Source organism: Parasteatoda tepidariorum, chromosome 2 (genome assembly GCF_982258835.1).
Source record: "Parasteatoda tepidariorum strain Cologne lab strain chromosome 2, Ptep-v5.0, whole genome shotgun sequence".
NCBI classification, from domain to species: domain Eukaryota; kingdom Metazoa; phylum Arthropoda; class Arachnida; order Araneae; family Theridiidae; genus Parasteatoda; species Parasteatoda tepidariorum.
Window position 1 is genome coordinate 69,860,354 of NC_141756.1, and position 18,738 is coordinate 69,879,091.

General features: G+C 27.9%; 1 protein-coding gene across 1 annotated transcript in view; it reads left to right on the forward strand.

The window, feature by feature from the left end:
- The window catches only part of LOC107452380 (uncharacterized), a 107,517-nt gene that overhangs the window by 72,444 nt on the left and 16,335 nt on the right, over nucleotides 1–18,738 (forward strand). Inside the window, exons 2-7 of the mRNA XM_071177668.2 lie at nucleotides 3,989–4,245; nucleotides 5,898–6,023; nucleotides 10,349–10,494; nucleotides 12,149–12,355; nucleotides 13,902–14,075; nucleotides 18,232–18,376. Coding sequence (XP_071033769.2) covers nucleotides 3,996–4,245; nucleotides 5,898–6,023; nucleotides 10,349–10,494; nucleotides 12,149–12,355; nucleotides 13,902–14,075; nucleotides 18,232–18,376 — 1,048 coding nt within the window. The 5' untranslated portion in view covers nucleotides 3,989–3,995. The remainder of the gene's footprint in view (nucleotides 1–3,988; nucleotides 4,246–5,897; nucleotides 6,024–10,348; nucleotides 10,495–12,148; nucleotides 12,356–13,901; nucleotides 14,076–18,231; nucleotides 18,377–18,738) is intronic.

An 18,738-nucleotide genomic window follows, 5' to 3' on the forward strand; every position in this document is an offset into this window, starting at 1 on the left:
ATAAGCAACTTCCGGTTGGGGCAGAAATAAGCACCCCTTGACTGCCTATCACTTCCGCCGCATAGATGCCTGCCCTTACTACTTATATATATATATATATATATATATATATATATATATATTATATATATATATATATATATGTTTATATATATATATGTATATATATATATATATATTATATATATATATATATATATATATATATATATATATATATATATATATATATATATATATATATATATATATATATATATTATATATATATATATATCCGTTTTTTTTTGCGGATATAATCGTGTGGGCTGATGAAAAGATTATATCTTTTATTTTCCGGATTTTTTTTTAAAAAAAAATTTCATCCTTTTTTTTCCCGGTTTTTTTTCATTATTATTTTTCCTCCCTCCCTTTTTTTTTCCATATGTCTATAATTTTCCTTTTTTTTTATCTTCATTTTGAACTTATCTAATAAGTTCTGTTTACTTGCAGCTTATGCGCAATAAATGAAACTTATTGTCTCTCTTAATTTTCTTCGTGTTTTCTTGTATTTATTTATTTTGTTATATATATATATATATATATATATGTATATATATATATATATATATATATATGTATATATATATATATATATATATATATATATATATATATATATATATATATATATATATATATATATATATATATATATATATATATATATATATATATATATATATATATATATATATATATATAATTCTAAAAACTCAGCAGAAGCTGTCTTGGAAAAGGGAGTGGATTAAACCTCAAGTTTGCGTACACTACTGTGTCCTGTGTTGACCTTTCTTTCTCTTAAATGCATAGCAAAATGTTTTAGTACAACTCCCTTAAATAGAACTGAATTTCTTTTAAAATGTTTCATAATACTAAGAAATAGTGCAATATATCTATCCTTAAATCTTTAAGAAATGAGATTTTTCCCGTGAAAGAAATATGCTTTCGTAAAATTATATGTTGTTTATATTAAAATAAATAAAAAAAATCATTCAGCTCTGCTGTAAAATTTTGCACCATTAAAATTCTTCAAGAGAGGAAAGTTAAGTCATCATTGTTTTCAGTAGTGCACAGAAAGAAGGCGTGTAAAACGATTTCAATTTCTACCAAGCAATCCGATTTGATAACAAAATAATAGCACAGTGAACTACACTAAGTTGATTCTAATTTCTAATCGTCGAATTGGCTTAATGCTTCAGTCACGATCTTTCGCAGTTTAGATCGTTAAGATCAAAGGTGGATGAATGCCATTTGAAGAACAATTATTATAAGTATTTGATGGAAGATGAGATTAAAGCGCGCGCTCTCTCCCTCTGTTATGCTGGAATGTCTAATCACAGGAGTTGACAATAAAGATGCTATTGTTTCTTTTTTCCATTTGAGTTTTTCTGAAATGATAAATACTTTAACGGGAGATCGGAATGGGCAGTTAGTTTTGTTATTTTTTAGTAATGAAATTTATTGTTTGCTTAAAACACCCTTCAAACTTACTAGTCTTTAATATTTTTAATGCTTTAAAACTTAACGGTAATTCCTAAAATATATTGTTTCTTTTAAATTCAAACTTTAACTAGTATAAAGAAATGAAGTATAATTGGTAAAGCATAAACAACAAATTGATAAATCAGAAAATTTCGTGTGAATTGCAATATTGAATTTAGTTGCAAACATTAAGGCAGCTACAAATAAAAAAAAATCATAGCTAGTGTTTTTTTTCTGGGGGGGGGGGTTAGTATAATAGAATTATATCAATTTTTATACCAATGTTCCTTTTTTTAATTCTAACTACGAAATTGATTCCTTAACTACAAATATTCCGTAACCATCTCCAACAATATTATGTATTTTAGAATCTTTGTCAAAAAAGAATTCAAGAAATGATAGGGTTCTAAAAATTACACTTATAACCTAATTATTCAGGGGGAATAAGGCAAAAAAGCTATCAGAATCATAAAAATCATACAATTGAGCCAAAATTACTATTATCAAAACCAGCTTGTCAGCCGAATAAATGATATTTCAAATAATCTGTATTCATATTTTCCCTATGCTCTAATTCAGATTCGATTTTATGCTTGTCTCGCTTCTCACTCTGACTGATTGCGATGATAATTCGTCAAACTTTCAACAAAAGTTTTTGATTTTTTCTTCTCATGAATACTGAAATTCTTGAGAGCCATTGCTACCAAAATACCAATAATTGAGAAAAAAATTTTCTCTAAAAATATTCTGCCTTCCTTATGACATTTATAACTAATTTATGTAAACGAAGCCTGAAGTTTTTTTCTTACAATGCTCTGAACTGTGTGATAAAAAACAAAAATGGAATAGTTGTAGATGAGAAAAACTTCATAATCGTATTTGTACTATCCTTACGTCAGACATGTTAATGTTTTTTTTTATCAGAATGCAGACAAAAGATATAAATGAACAATTTCTAATGTCAGCAGTTTGAATGTATTGTATCTTGACTCATCAACTATAACGTAACTTAAAGTTTCTGAATACCCGAAGAAACTATTGAATAGATAAAGAAAGCGTTTGAAATACGCGTAAGAAATTGCGTCAAAATAACATTAAACGTAATTATCACTTAGTATTAGAAAGAATTTTTATGATTTAACATCATTTAATCTTGTAAACTGACGTCAGAAATGTTTTATATATTGTCACATAAAGAACTTTTCTTGTGATTTTTGCTTTTCTATTTATAATTCTATTCTATCCATTCCGCAATACGAATCTATAAGACATTTTACGTAAGTACATTTGACAGCTTATGAAACCTAACCAAATCAAATATTTTCTGTGGTGCAAAAACAAATAATGTAAATTGTTTTTAATAATGTTCACATGCGTATTGAAATAAATAATATTTAAAGGAAAAAAGAATTGTTGAATTAATATTAAATTTGATGATGTTTTAATTGATATGTTGGGGTTGAACAAAAATTATTTTAAAACGGGAAAAAAACATTTCAGAAATTAGAGAATAATTTATTTCTAACCACAATTATAAGCCTCATCTATACGTGCCACGGTCTAATGATTTCTCACTAAGAACGCAAAAGCGTTATTAGTGTTTTTACACACACACACACACAATATATAAACTAAAAAAAAAAATTTTTAGTTTATATATTGTGTGTGTGTGTTTAACATTTTTAAATTTAATTATTAATCGTTAAAATGAAGTACCATAATAATTAAAAAATCCAGAGAAACTAAAGCGATAAGGTATTACCTGATCAAAAACTTCATTCTTTAAAAATATATTAACACGTTGAATGCCATGGAGGTCACCGGTGACCGGCACTGAGTTGGTTCGTAGAGTCAAGCCAAGATTATTTGAAACACATAATTCGAGTAAATTTTTAATGCTTTTAATGTGTTCATTTGTGTTCATTCACATGTGTTCATTTTCGAGACTTGCCAGACGTGAATGAGAAGAAACAAAAGTGATTAAAGTTATAAGACGAAAAGTTTCTAAAGATAATTGGAAAGTAATTAAGAAACAAAACTAGAAAAACCACAGTAGCCAAAAGAGAAAAAAAAAATATGAAAAACAGGTTTGCCTCTCTCGGCCACTGTATTTTTTCTTGTTCTGTTTTTCATTTCCCCCTCTCCTCTCGGCTACTGCGGTTTTTCACATCACAGTAGCCTAGTTTTTTTTTCTCACCTTTATTTTTCTATTTCTGGTAGGTAACTTTTCGTTTTTTAATTGAAATTACTCTTCATTCAAGTCTGGCAAGTTTTGCAAATGGGAGCCTGTTTTTGAGCGCTTGACACATGTCTACTGTTATTTTTTATTGATATATTTTTGACTATATTATCGAATTAAATTTTAAATAAAGAAATACCTCATTAATTTTTTTTTAATTTCATAAATTTTGATTTTTTTATACTAATCTAATTTCAAATTGCTAATAAATGTTTTTTCTTGTAGTTGTAGAATGAAAACTCTGGTGCTGATACTTCTTCTTGGAGTATCTTTAAGTCAAGAATTAAGGTCTGATCCAGCTCCTATTATTTATCCTGGTCAAGTTAATATTGGTTTTGTGTCCAACATTCATGGTCCACCAGAAAATGGCACCGACGGTTGTGGACCTTTGCGATCAGAAGCAGTGCAGAGAGCCATGGCTGCAGTGTGGGCGGCTCATCAAGCAAATTTCAAGAAGGACGATCCTAACGAACTTAATATTGGTATAATCATATTTAATTAAAACCATTAATGCATTATATACACAGAAGAGCCATTACATTATGACCACCCTGCTAATAGCATTTAGGATCACCTTTAGCCCTCAAAACTGCTAGCACCCGCCGTGGCATTGATTCCACAAGGTTCTGATAGGTAGTCTGAGGTATCTGGTACCAAGCGCTCACCAACTGGTCCTGCAATTCCCTCACATTGCGAGGGGGTAGCGTGGCAGTACGAATTTGGTTTTCCAAGTAGGACCACAAATGCTCTATTGGATTAAGGTCAGGTGAATTTGGGGCACAAGACATGACTTGAAAGTCACTGGAATGTTCCTCGAAGATTCGACCCTTATGACATGGTGCATTATCCTGTTGGTAAACACCATCTCTCGAAGGTAAAACTGTTGCCACGAATGGGCTAACCTGGTTTGCAACTATGTTCAAGTAGCTTACAGACGTCAGGGATTGTTCTATGAGGATTATGGGTCCTAATGTGCCTCATGAAAACATTGTTCCTGGGCGAGAAACCATGAAACCTGGGTGAGCCCATTGTTATAGATGGAGGGTGGTCATAATGTAATGGCTCTTGTGTATATGTTTGAAAGGTGATTTAAGAATAACAGAAGGCATTTGAAACTTCGTTATTAGAAAACTCTTGTGCGAATCTATATCAAATTTCACAGACTTCAGTTCATTGAAAACAAGTGTAATATTAATATTTTTCTTAAAAAATTTAAGAAATTAAAATATTTTTTTTAATAATTTTGCAAAAAATTTGAAATAAATCAATATAAACTAATTTGAAATTATATTTAAAAAAAAGAACTCTGTGCACTAATAATTACTTTTTTCTAAAAATTAAGTCTACACTCTTATTCCTTTAATTTAAATGACCATATGATAACAATTGAATCTTTATGCTACTTTTTTTATATTTGAAATTGCGCTAAAAGAAAGGGATACAGATAATATAAAGGAACAAAACTATAGTTTATTAAGTTCATACCTGTTTTTAATACTTTATATTTATTTTTCTAAAATACATCTCTGCAACTCAGAATTCATAAAACGTTTAAAAAAGTGCTAAAATTTTTCACGATATAAAAGTTTAGAACTAAAATTTACTCCAAACGTGCAAAAATATTGTACTTGCAATCTAACCGTAATGACGTTAATTCCTTTTATTGCAATTGAACTCAAGTTCAATTGCAATAAAAAATTCCGGATCAAATTACGTTATAAGGTACTGTAACTTCATCCGTGAAATCCCTTTAAACATAAAATCTATTTTACCGTAAATTCCATTTTATCGTAAAATCCATTTTACAATAAAATCTATTTTTACCGAAAAGGGATTTCAGTAATTTTGCGGTGATCACTGCTGTAAAATTTTCGATAAATTAGATATTTTGCTCCGCAACATGCTCCGATAAAAAAAGATTTTGCGGTAAGAATGCCGGTACTTTTTACAGTTTTAATTTTTTACAGTGTAAGATTCCTGAAATATCTTAGCTTTCACATTGTAGTACAGTAGCAGTAGTGTAAGAAATTATAAGTTATGTCATAATATTGGCAACTTTTTTTGAAAACTCACACAGAAAAAATACAAAGTATCAATAGATAGGAAAAATAATTTATTTCATTTTACTTTTTAGGGGTTTATATTTTTGACACCTGCGGAAGAGAAGATGTAGCTGAAAGGCAGATGTACAGATTGTTAGGCCACGTAGGACATGTGCAGACTGCTGATTGTTCGGAAAAAAGAATACCTCCTCTTTTTGGTGAGTTCGAATTACATAAAACGGAGTAGAAAGTTTTATGTGCGGCGTAATTATAAATATATTGAAGCTGTTCTCAGCACGATTTTATTTCAAAATTCTAGGATTTAAACATTATTAGTACAAAACCATCAAGTAATACTCGATAGTCAGAAGTTCTTCGATTTAAAGTTTTATATTCTTATTCTTTCCTAGTAATGTAAGTAACTTTAATGGAAAAGTAGAAATATTTAATAACTGATAACATTTTTTTCAGATAATATAAAGTTAATTCTAAATATTGCTTAAGCTTAAAAAGATTACATCAATCTTTTTATCGTACAGTGCGCAAAAAAAAGAAAGAAAAAAGAAAGCAAACGGAACATCCTGAATTATTTTTGATTTACTGATCAAATTTTCATGTTTTAGAACTCATTCTTAATTGTTGAGGGGATGACGTCAAACATGATAATTATTTAGCGCAGAGAATATATTTTTAGTTCGAAAACAGACACAAAAACTTACTTTCTCTGAATAAACATACCTTTTTTTTCAACGGATTCGAATTTCAGGCCCTCATTTTTCGCATGATTTTGAAGTATTTAACTTCACATCGAAAAATACAAAATTTAAAAAAAAAATCGTTAGAGTAATTCCTGAGATATCAAATTTTAAATATGTGACTTTTTTAGAATTCAATTTCTCAGGAACTATTCAACCAATTTCTCTGACACTTTTTGTATTTTGCCGAGTAAAATTAGATATTCTTAAATGAAGTAAAAAATTGTACATCTTACAAATTTTTTTAAAACTATTATTAAGTAAAATAATAAAAAATAATAAATGTATACTAAAAATTATTTTTTGCATGGAATAATTTTTTTGGGATAAACGAGTTTTATAATTGGGTGTAGAAAGTTTTAATTCACGTAATTTCTCGGGATATGGCGAAATACGCAAAAAGTAAAATTAACATAAGGGGGTCAAAAGTTTGAACCGCACTCTTGACCATACTGTTAGGTTCGTTTTTCCCAGATTGCGGCTACCCCCTGTAATTAAGGGGTCAGAAATCCGAATCCGTCGGAAAAAAAAGGTATGTTTATTCAGAGAAAGTACGCTTTAGTGTCTGATTTTGTATTTTAAAATATCGTCTGCACTCTAAATAATTAGAATATTTCAAGTCAACCCTCCGAACCATAAACAATGAGTAGTAAAATCCGATCATCAGATGAAAAGTTATTCAGTGTGGTCCGTTTTTTACATTATGTTCCGTACTGTACATTATAAGACATTAAGGATTAATAAAGTTTTATCCCGGAAACTTTCATTTTATTTCTATTCTTTATATTTTTACTCATTACTCTATATTTTTACTCAATTTAATAAACAAATTTTCCTCTTTTTGCGGTAAAATTTATAAATGATAATTTATTTATTTATTTTTTAATTTTTATTATTCCTATTTAATTAATTAATTATTTTCCTGAAATTGAAGGGGGAACAACTTCTTGCATTAATCAGCACAAAATTAATGACTGAGATACGAAATATATCGACGATCACGCGTAAATATTTTTCTCGTTATTCATTCAAAAGTATACTCGGAGTGTCACGTGATTCTCTTCTTATATCTTCTATGTATTATCTTCTATGCATTACGTGACACTGTTGATAGGCCAAATACGTAATTTTCTTCCTATGGAGTTTTAAAGTAATACTTAAAAGGAATAATCCTATTAAGCTTGAAACTATTAGCTGACATTTAATTTGAAATAAAGAAAAATACTTAGTAATCATTATGAGGCAAAATAAAATGTAGAGATATTATAAGGAGCTATTTAGATTAAATATAAAATTTATAAATTTTCATTGGTAATATTTTTAACTACACAGTAAAATATTTTGGTGTATAGTTGGCGAAATCTTTAGGTGTCCAGGTAAACTAAATAAAAAGAAATTATATAAAATTAACAGAATATCAATTGTTTGAAAGAATTAGGGCAAATATATTACTATAAATAAATAATTTTTTAAAAGATGCACAAAAGTCTTTAAATTGATTGAAAAGCGCCTGAAAATCTGTGTTGTCCGTAAGCAAATGAACAAAAAATAAATAAATAAAACTATAATAGTGGAAGTTTATAAAAAATGCCACTGCATGCACTGTAGACGGTTTTAGTTTACCTCGACACCAAAAATAGTGGCAACTATATACCCAACACTTTTTCCACCGTAAGTATTGAATCATTATTGAAATTTTTATACTTTTCAAAACAATTAATTCTGCTTATATGAATTTGGAGATCTGGCCTATTATCAAAAAAAATTCTTCTCATGTTTTAATTGATTAAAACTTTGATTTTTGCCACATTTCCTGAGATTTTGGAATAACATTATTTTTTATGTTGAAATAATTATTGCACTCAGAAAATTATTTTCGTGAAATTATCATACTGTATATTAATGACATTTCTGGCGAAAAAAAAAACATAATTCTGGTACTGAAACCAAAATATACGGTATTTAAATCATTCATTTGATAATTTTTCCCTTCATATGGTAAAAGTTTAGCGGAAGTTTTGATTTTGCAGAAGTTCTTATTACCACATATTTAGTAAAAAATGCAAATCTGAAAAGTAAATTTAACCAAATAATCTGTTCATTTCCTAAAGATATCATGATAAAATTATCAAATTTCATTACATTTACCGAATATTATCGATATTTTGCAATCATATTTTATTGTTCATTTTATGAAATTAATTACCAAAGCTCTTGGGTAAAAATTACCGAGCTTTTTAGTGTTCCCATAGAGCTCGGAAGACGATAAAATTTACCATATTCTGGTAGTTTTGAAACTTTTTTCTCTCAGTGTAGATTAGTGATATAAAAATTGATTAAAACTAATTTTTGCTACAATTCTTGAGATTTTGAACTAACATTATTTTTGAGTTGTAATACTTAATTTTATGGATTTAATGAATTATTGGTTTTGAATTCATATTTCGTTATTCTTAATTATGACCACTGAATTCGAAGAAAAGTTGGCTCAACATCGAATCATAATTGTTAACTTAAATTATGATTTTTGAAAACGTTGCTGCAATCTCAATAATAAGGTGGTAAAGTGAATCTTGTTTCAATTCGACTTAAATCATACACTGTGAAAAATTACGGATCAATTTAAGGTAAAGAGTAACATGCACTCTTGTCGCATCATCCGAAAAATCCATTCTACAGCAAAATTTCATACAGTAATTTTTCCAGTAACATTTATTTAATTACACTGATTCAGTGATTTTGCATAAATGCTACTGTATATAGAAATTACGGTATATCAGATTCTTTGGTCCGCAAAATTTTTCAGTAAAAACGGATTTTTACCACTACGTAATTTCATCCTGAATTTTTTACAGTGTAAGATCGTATAATAAAATTTAAGAAGACTTAAATTGTTTGACATTATAGTCATCTTTATATCATATTAAAGTTTCATCAATTTTTTAAAAGAGTTTGATAAGATTAAAAATACTTTTTCGTGAAATGATTTTCAAGGATTATTAATGTAGAAGGTAATCTAAAATTTAACTTCGAAACTTCTATAAAATTAAATATACTAGACCAAATAAATAAATAAAAACTATTAAATTATACAAACATTAGTTAAATTGCTCAGAGTACTACTTAAAGACAATGTCAAGTTTAAAAAAAATGTCAGATATATAAGCCACATTGTTAAAAATATTGGATGAAATTACCGGCACTCAAGGTGCTTGTACTTTTTTTTCTGTGAATTTATTTTTACCAGAAAATGTTACGGAACAAAAAGTCTAATATACTGTAACTTTGACAGTAATTATTACCGTAAAATTACTGAATCACTCTAATTAAATAATTTTTACCGTCAAAATAACGGTATAATATTTTAACAAAATAATGTTTGAATTTTATGGAAAGAGAAAGGAATTTTTTGGAATGAGAATTTTATGCAATAAATAAATTTTATGGAAAGATGGATTTTCTTTGATGTTGCACCAAAGTGGCTGTACTATATACCGTAATTTCATGCAGTGCAGGATTTCAAACTTTTCTTGAATCATGTTCATTATTACTTATATTATATTGATTTAACATGTAAAACTGATTGCATTTTTAACAATGCAAAAAGAGAATTAAATATACCTTTTGAACGACTTTGACAAAATAATATATACAATTAGTACTGTATACTTCGCTTAAGAAATATTAGGTATATATCGATAAATTTGCTGTTTTTTGAATAAAAAAACTGAAATACTAATTCTTAAAAATAAATAAATATTAATTTCTAACTGTTTATTCACTTTCAGCTGTGGTTTCTGAAGGTGCATCAAATTATCTGGAAGTACCACTTAAGTTGTTAAATGCATTTTCTGTACCAGTTATATCTTCATCTGGTCCTCCATTGCCAGAACAATTATTAAGTACTGCACCAAATACTGAAGCACTGGCTAGGGTAAATGAAATTATAAGAGCTTGTTTTATATAATAAATGAAATCAAAAATAAAGTAATAAAAGTTGTTTAATTTATCGTTTCTTTAAATGTTTATATTATTGTACTGCTTGTTTCAATGTTTATTTAAATGTTAATGTACTGTTAATTTAAATGTATATTTGAATGATTATGTTAATGTAAGGTTTACTTGAATGTTTAAAAATTCATGTTAGTGTAATGTTTAATTTAGTGTCTATGTTATGATATTGAATTCGGGAAGTTACTATATAAATAAATACTAATGCTGAAACATTTGATCACCTTTAGTTTGAACAAATATTAAATTAAATGGTTATTTTCTATTTAATTAATACGCTCTTGCAAGAGCTAACAGCTTAACCACCACAACTGACGCATAATAGTCCGAAGTGAAGTTACTTAGTTAATAAATATGGTGTTGGAAGCTTGTATGGCTTAATCACCACAATAAACGTATTATAAATATCTGAAGAAAAGTGCTATAATGTAAGGTGCTCTCATCATACTTTCATATTTGTAAAATCTGATTACAAGTATACCCCACATAGATTATTTTGTTTATATATTTTTTATATTGGTTTTACAAAAATAATTACTCGATTAACTTATTGAAAATAATAGTGCACGGCGAAAAATTTCGCTTATCTGGTATTTTTCCGTTCATTATCGTAAAGGTTTACCAAAAATTAAAAGGTATACAAATGTTTACATCATTGCGTAGAACGTATTTTCATAGGACAAAATCAAACTTTTAAAAAAAATCGGTCTAAAAGTTCCCGGGACGTCCATTAAAAATTTGATTTCTCAGAAACAATTTAACCGATTTTGTTCAAATTTTATGTTTTGCCTAGAAAAAAATACATTACTTAAAGTAATGTAAACTTTTCATACCCTACAATTAAAAATTTCGCACTATTATTAAAAAAATAATAAGTAACAATTGAAATTTGTTTCTTGCGTGAAATTTTCTTTAGATAAACGAATTTTATAATATTGCGCAGAAATTTTTTAAATTCACTTAAAAAATTTCTCGAGATATGACTGACTATACAAAAAGTAAAATTTGCATTAAGGGGTTTAAACTTTGGGCAGCTATCCTGACCTAACTATTGAGACTATATTTCCAAAATTGCAGTGACCCCCCTAATATTTTGAAGATAAGGAATCCAAGTTCGTCGAATAAAAGATGCGTTTATTTAGAGAAAGTACGTTTTTGTGGATGATTTCGTAATTTAAAATATCGTGGGTTCTCATTAGCATATTTGAGGATACTAATGCAAACCATTAAGATTTAGTCGTAGCACGTGAACATTTGATCGTCAGATCTTAATTTCAGTATAAGTAAAAATAATAAACCTCTATGAAATCAAAATCTATTTTGTTTAACACGACAAACTCACTCTTTGTTCTACAAAGTTTAATAATTCTACAAAATTTAACAATTTATGAACCTATGAAATCAAAATCTATTATATTTAACACGACAAACTCACTCTTTGTTCTACAAACTTTAATAATTCTACAAAATTTAACAATTAATAAACCTATATGAAATCAAAATCTATTATATTAAACACTACAAACTCACTCTTTGTTCTACAAACTTTCTAATTTTAACCATTTCGACGTTAACAGGCAGCTGTCAACGTCCTCAGACAACTTCGATTATTGGAAGTAGCTGTCATGGCCGAAGATGACGCCCCAACAGGATTGTTTGGTGATTTTTCTCGTCAAGCTCAAGTGTCTGGGATGGACCCGATATCTGTAGACCAACCAGACGAATCAAATCATAGCGAAGAGGATTTTTTGACTACTCTGAAAATGTTAGCTACAAGTGGAAAGGTAAAAAAAGGAAGACAAAAATTTTTTTAAGTTAAATTGGTTTAGTATGAATATTCTTTGAAATATCCTATTTAGAAATCTAACTATAAAGTATTTTCGAAGTTTAAAGTTGGTCATTTTTAAGTACAAAATGTAAAAGCTAAGCCTTAAAAATTGGGTAAGTCAGAAAATTTCCTGTGAATGCGGCCTGTTCTATAATAGACCAATCAAACGTAAGCTTAGATTCCAATTACTTCTTCTTTTACTCCATATGTAGAAACAATTTCTTTTTTAATTTGTAAGTTTTTATTATTTAGAATTAAGTTTTTTTTCACTCAACTCCTCTTTCAATCAACAAATGGGACTGATGTTTTTATGCATAGTTGAAAACCTAGCACCAAAAATAGCTTGTTAGTATAACTTGTAAAAATAGAAGTTGTAGCGAATAGTACGCTTTATTATTTGCTTTTTGATTTAAAAAATTTGTTCTAACATGATTTTAACTACCATGAGTTATAAACAAATAAAATGTGTATTTAAGACATTTATGCACTTGCGTATTGAAATTTTTAAGTGCTGAAGACAAATTAAACAAATTTTGCTTAATTTCATTAATATTACACTACCGCTTTTAACATTTGGGGGCTACGTTGGCTTCTGTAATTTTATGGTTTTTGAATTCCATTTCTTCAGTTTTTTCTTATTCAGTTTTTATGTTTCATTCACTCATTCCGAGTTGTTCTGTGATGTTTCTCATCGCTTTTGTTTTTCCTTTTGAACTGAAGATGATGTCGTTCCAATGTATTATTGAAACTTGTATGCAATACTGTAACACATAATTTGTGAGTTTTAATGTTATGCTTTATCTTTTATTATTATCGATACAAATTTTTCATTCCTCTTAATATTAAATATTTGTATCTCTGATATTCATCAAAATGAATATTCGGTGTTTATATGTATAATATGCATTAATTATGAGTATTCAGTAATCTATACATATTAAAAGACGTGAACGCATTTCTCACTGCATCATCGCAGAGCCAAAACTACTGAAGCAAGAAACATGAAATTTGGACTATGGGTTTCTTTGATGACGTAGAAACCCACTAAGAACGTTTAGGTATTCTATCCCTAAGAGGTTAAGTAGGGGTTGAAAGGTTGCAATTTGCAATAATAAAATGAAGAGTTTCTGTCTGTAAGCCTCTCTTTTAAAAACAAAACTATATGCGCTAACAGTTCATTAAATTGCTATTTTTTAATGAACTATTTATTTAAAATAAGCTCATTAGTAAAATATATTAGTAAAACTACTTATGAAAAGATTTAATTTTGAAGAAAAGAACAATTAATTAGATTTTGCTATTATTTGTTGGCAAAACAATATTACCAGTTTCTTAGCATTTGCCAAATCCAAATATATTAATATTTATTTTAACTAGTTGTTTATGCTGTTGTTAATTTTTATATTAAACTACATCATACTCTTAAATGTCAAATAAACATATAGAATACTTTCACACGTACTAAAATTCACTTGCGATTGATTTTTCAAATTCATTTGCAGTCCAACATTAAAGCAGTAGTCTTTCTGGTGAAGTCAGATGAAGCTCTGAATCTACTGAACTTAGTGGATGACAAAAGCCTTCCCCAATTACCCTGGTTGATTGTCACCCCCAGTGACATTACTTCCACGATAAAGAAGACATTCAGAAAAGAACAGTTACAAAGACTCCAAAAGGTGAGTTTTGCTTTCATTATTTTTTTAAAAACTTATTTAACGCAATGAATTTCTTTTTCGAGGTTTCCATCTATAGTAAGTTTTTTTCAGACCATACGGAATATATCGTACTGTACATTTCACTTTGTCCTAATAAAAACGCAAAATATGTATTTTAAATTTACACTATTCAAAATTTTGCAATGTACTAAATCATAACATCATTCAAATTTGCTGAAAACCTTATTGTAGAAATTTGAACCACATCATCGTATATATTAAAATTGGTGGTTCATTTATAATTTTATTAAGATAGAAACAAATTTTCCACGTATTATAGTTCAAAATGCTAATATTATGGTTCAACATTGCATTGGGTTTTTCAGAGAGGTTCCCCAATTTAAAAAAGCATTCAATTTTCAGATTTCAATTTTCCATTTTCCCAATTAAATTACCCAATTTCAGAGAGTTTCCCCCCTTAGTATTAAGACGCGGAACAAATGCTTTGTGACAAATATTGTTCCTCTTCGATTGGTAATTTAAGATTTAAAGCATTGAAAAAAGGTCAGTTCAAATTAACCATGAAGCTTCAATTGCCAAAATGTTTATTTTAAAATGTCAAAATACAAATACTATGTCAGGATTACTTACTTCCTCACTGCGTAATTTTCAGTTATTCTGACATAATTCATTTGCAGTTTGAAATTTTGAAAAAAAAATTTTTTTTCCTTTAAAATTTGAAAGTAGAAAAAAATTTGGTAAAATTTCCGAACTATAGACATTTGTGGTGAGAAAAAACTATGATTCTGGTTAATAAAACCAAAATATACGATATATAAATCATTCATTTAGTAATTTTTTTGCACATATAATAACGGTTTACCGGAAATTCTGATCTTCATAATTATAATTCGTACTTCCACACAGTTAGAAAAAATACGAAACTGAAAAATAAATTGAATTGAATAAATGGTTTTTTACGCCCCGCTCTAAAGTATCATGATAAAATTACCAAATTTTGTCACATCAACCAAATTTTATAACATATTATAAAATCATATTTTAATGTTAATTTCAACATAATCATTACTAAAGTACTTTGGTGAAAAATATCGAGCCTTTTTGTGTTCTCATAGAGCAAAAAACATGGTAAATTTTACCCTATTCTGGCAGTTTTAACTATATTTTATTCTCAGTGAAGCTTTATTGATTACTCTTAATTTTTCGTAACTCATTTTTTTCTATGCTTTAAATTAATAATGTGAGGGATGTAGTATTTTTTAAAAACGCTTTCTTCTGTGATATAGCGTCCTTTTAACAGTATTTTAAAGGACAAAATTTTGTAAGAGTAAATTTTTAACTGATAATTTTTGCAATTAATTGTATTTGACCTGCGGCCAATTGAAATTGTTTTCCAACTTTTTACCTCTCAATCCTTAACGTTTCGTTCTGAGATTTGAAAACCAAGAAAAACTCGTTTTCTTTTTTTCTTAAATTTTTTAAGTTTTTTTTTTTTTTTTACTCTTTTTAAATGTGGAAAATATTAAAATATCTGACTTTTTCCAGACTCAGCCTCCCGAACAACAAAACTTCAAGATTTAAAATGGAACAAATAAGGAACGCTTTAATCCATTAGTTCTTAGAAAATTAAATTTTATTACAATTGGATTTCAAAAGTGTTACTTTAATGAGATTTATTTATTTATCTTTTTAGCAGAGAACGAAAGCGTGAGCATACGGCGGAAAATTTTCCCGTAATAACATACATGAGGGATTTTTAATTTAATTTCTATTTTTATCTCGTTGAAAAGTGAACCTTAATTGAAATTTACTTCTGATACAGCATTGAATGCAATGCTTCAGCGCCTTCACCAAAGCGGAACAGATTAAATTTACTTACTTTTAATTCTTTTACTTTTGTATCTTTGCGTCATTGAATAAAAAAAAATAAATAAAAGTTAATGAATATCAAAAAGTAGACGTGGTATTTGTTTATTGCAACGGAGCAAATTCAAAATAGTTTTTTTCTAATTATTTTCAGTTGCAGTCTCAGAAATGAAGCTTAGACTTTCAATAACATTTTAAGCCTCTTCTAAAAATAATAACTGCTTGCAGCTTTTTTTTTGTAAGAGAAAGTAAGAAATCACAAATTTTGATTAATTTCGTGATTTCTTTTTTATTGAAAATACAATTCAGCTATTTCTAGGAAACAATTTTTTTTCTTCCTGAAAATACTAAAAATTTATGAAGTGGAATCATTTTAGTGTATCTGAAGTATTTTTGCAATTATATAACAAAAAGTATGATAAGTGTAAACTAATATAAAAAAAATAGAATCCTAAGTTTTTTAGTTTATTTTAATATTATCTGATTCGTTGATATAAAGATAGACGGCTCACCAAATATTTTAAAAAAGACGACTGTTAGATTTTGGTGTATTAAAAAATATGCCTACTTTAAGTTTAAGGTTTGAGAGAAGAAGATTCTGATTGACATTTTTTAAAAATAATTTAGTTCTATTTAACTAAACAGCTCTAATTTATATTGTCAGGTCTTGATATTTTGCAGATTTTTGTGGATGTCGGTTTTCTAGTTATTTGACTTTTTTGAGAGTGGAAGAAGGTTTCGAGTGCACTTGGCAACAAATTGACAAAGTATCTTAGAAATCACTTTTTTTGTAAAAACATATTGAAATGAATGAATTATACATTTTAAATTAATGTTAGGGACTTTTATTGTTACAAGTGTTATGGATTTATAGTGTTATGAGTGCTATGGTTTATACCATTCAAGATAAGATGACAATGAGTTGAGATTTCAGCGGTCAGGGAAAACCTGAATACTCATTAGACTCTGATTTGCAGTTAAAATATGGTCAGTTTAACTTATTTGTAGGCTCTCAAAAATTACTTTGTACTATAAATTAACTTTAGAGTTACAATAATCAATATGTGTCGTCGATAAATAAACTTTGGCGATAATATCGTGATAATTTATGCTTTTGGAGATCAGGAAAAGATTACAATTTGTGTTTTCCTCCTGCCAAGGATCTAGTTATAATTTGAACATTCTAAATAGCTCAAACTTGGTCGAAATTTTGACTAACTGTAATTTCCCCTTGATAATATAACAATAAATTCCTCTTTCAGCTGTCAGGAAATGATTGAAACTTGCATTTTTATCAGATACAAATTCCTAGAGAGATTTAAGTCCTATAGTCAGTTAAAAAGTGGTTAAAATTTCAATTACAAAATTAAATAGTCATAAAAATAAAAGATTATCAAAAATGAAGGATATATAGTTTAATACTTGTATATTATATGCATCAATGCAGTATTCAAATTAGGAAAACGAGAATAAACAAAATATGACGTATTATTACAGAGATAAATCATACAGAAGTCAAAACATTCGGGAAATAATAATTCGTTGATTAAGAAAGAGAAGGATGATTTTAACCCTCCATTCTCTTTACTGTAACATAATTTTGTAATGATTCATCAACTTTTGATTATGTTTTAGTTTTTCCGTCACTTAAATATTAATACGATTCTTTCCTCGTGCGCGGAAAAGAAATCTCGTAAAATTACAGTACTCTATGGTACTGACATTTCTGGTAAAAACAAACAAACCATAATTCCGGTTAATAAATCCAAGATATATGTTATATTATATGCCATTTAAAAAATTTATTTGAAATTTTTTCCTTTCTTATGGTAACGGCTTACCGGAAATTCTTGTTTTTTTAAATTATACTTCTTACAACGCATTTAGTTAAAAATGAAAAAAGAAATCATCATAAAATTTCCCAGTTTTACCACATTTACCATGTTTTATAACATTATATAAAACCATATTTTATTGCTAATTTTATCAAAATCAGTACTAAAGTACTTCGGTAAAAATTGCCTAGCTTCTTGGTGCTCTTGTTGACCCAGAAACCCGGTAAATTTTGCCATATTCCGATAGCTTTGACCATACTTTTCTTTCTTTGTTCTTAGAGGCTTCTGAAAACTTACATTAGAATGGTCTTCTCAATATGCATAAATTTAACACTTTTATGTACAATATACACACTAAATATTTAAAACAGTGTTGTATGGATATGAAAATATATCTTGATGATTTTATCAAAAAGAAATTATCCACGAAACACATTTTGTGTTTTCTTTTTTAGGTTTTGTTGCTGTCTCCACAATCAACGGATATTCCAGAATTCGATGAATATTTTCAACAACTGCTGGATGAAGATACCATAAAATATCATCCATTGCTGATTGAGTTCATGCAGCTCGTTAACAAAACTCATGCAGCTGAAAATGGTAACTATAGATAGAATATAAGAGTAGCTCAGCTACAAAATTTAATAAGTTATTTTCTCCTTTAAGTCTTTTGATATAGACTTATAGTCAAGCTCTGTAACCGTAAAATAATAATTTATGTTTGATCTTTTTTTCTAAATGCAGGAAGTGGAAATAAGTTTGGTTGCAAAAGTTATTGTTATTTTAAAGTAGTGTAAAAACAAAAAGAGGCGGGTTGGCTCCTAAGGAGCTTTGCAATTGAGTAATGTATCTGGGATTTCTGTTTCTGACTTAATATATAGGCAATGTTACAGCCAGGCAAGAACTTAGGTTTCTTTTAAGTAAAAAGGAATTTTGTTCGAGACATCGTATATGTTCGTTTA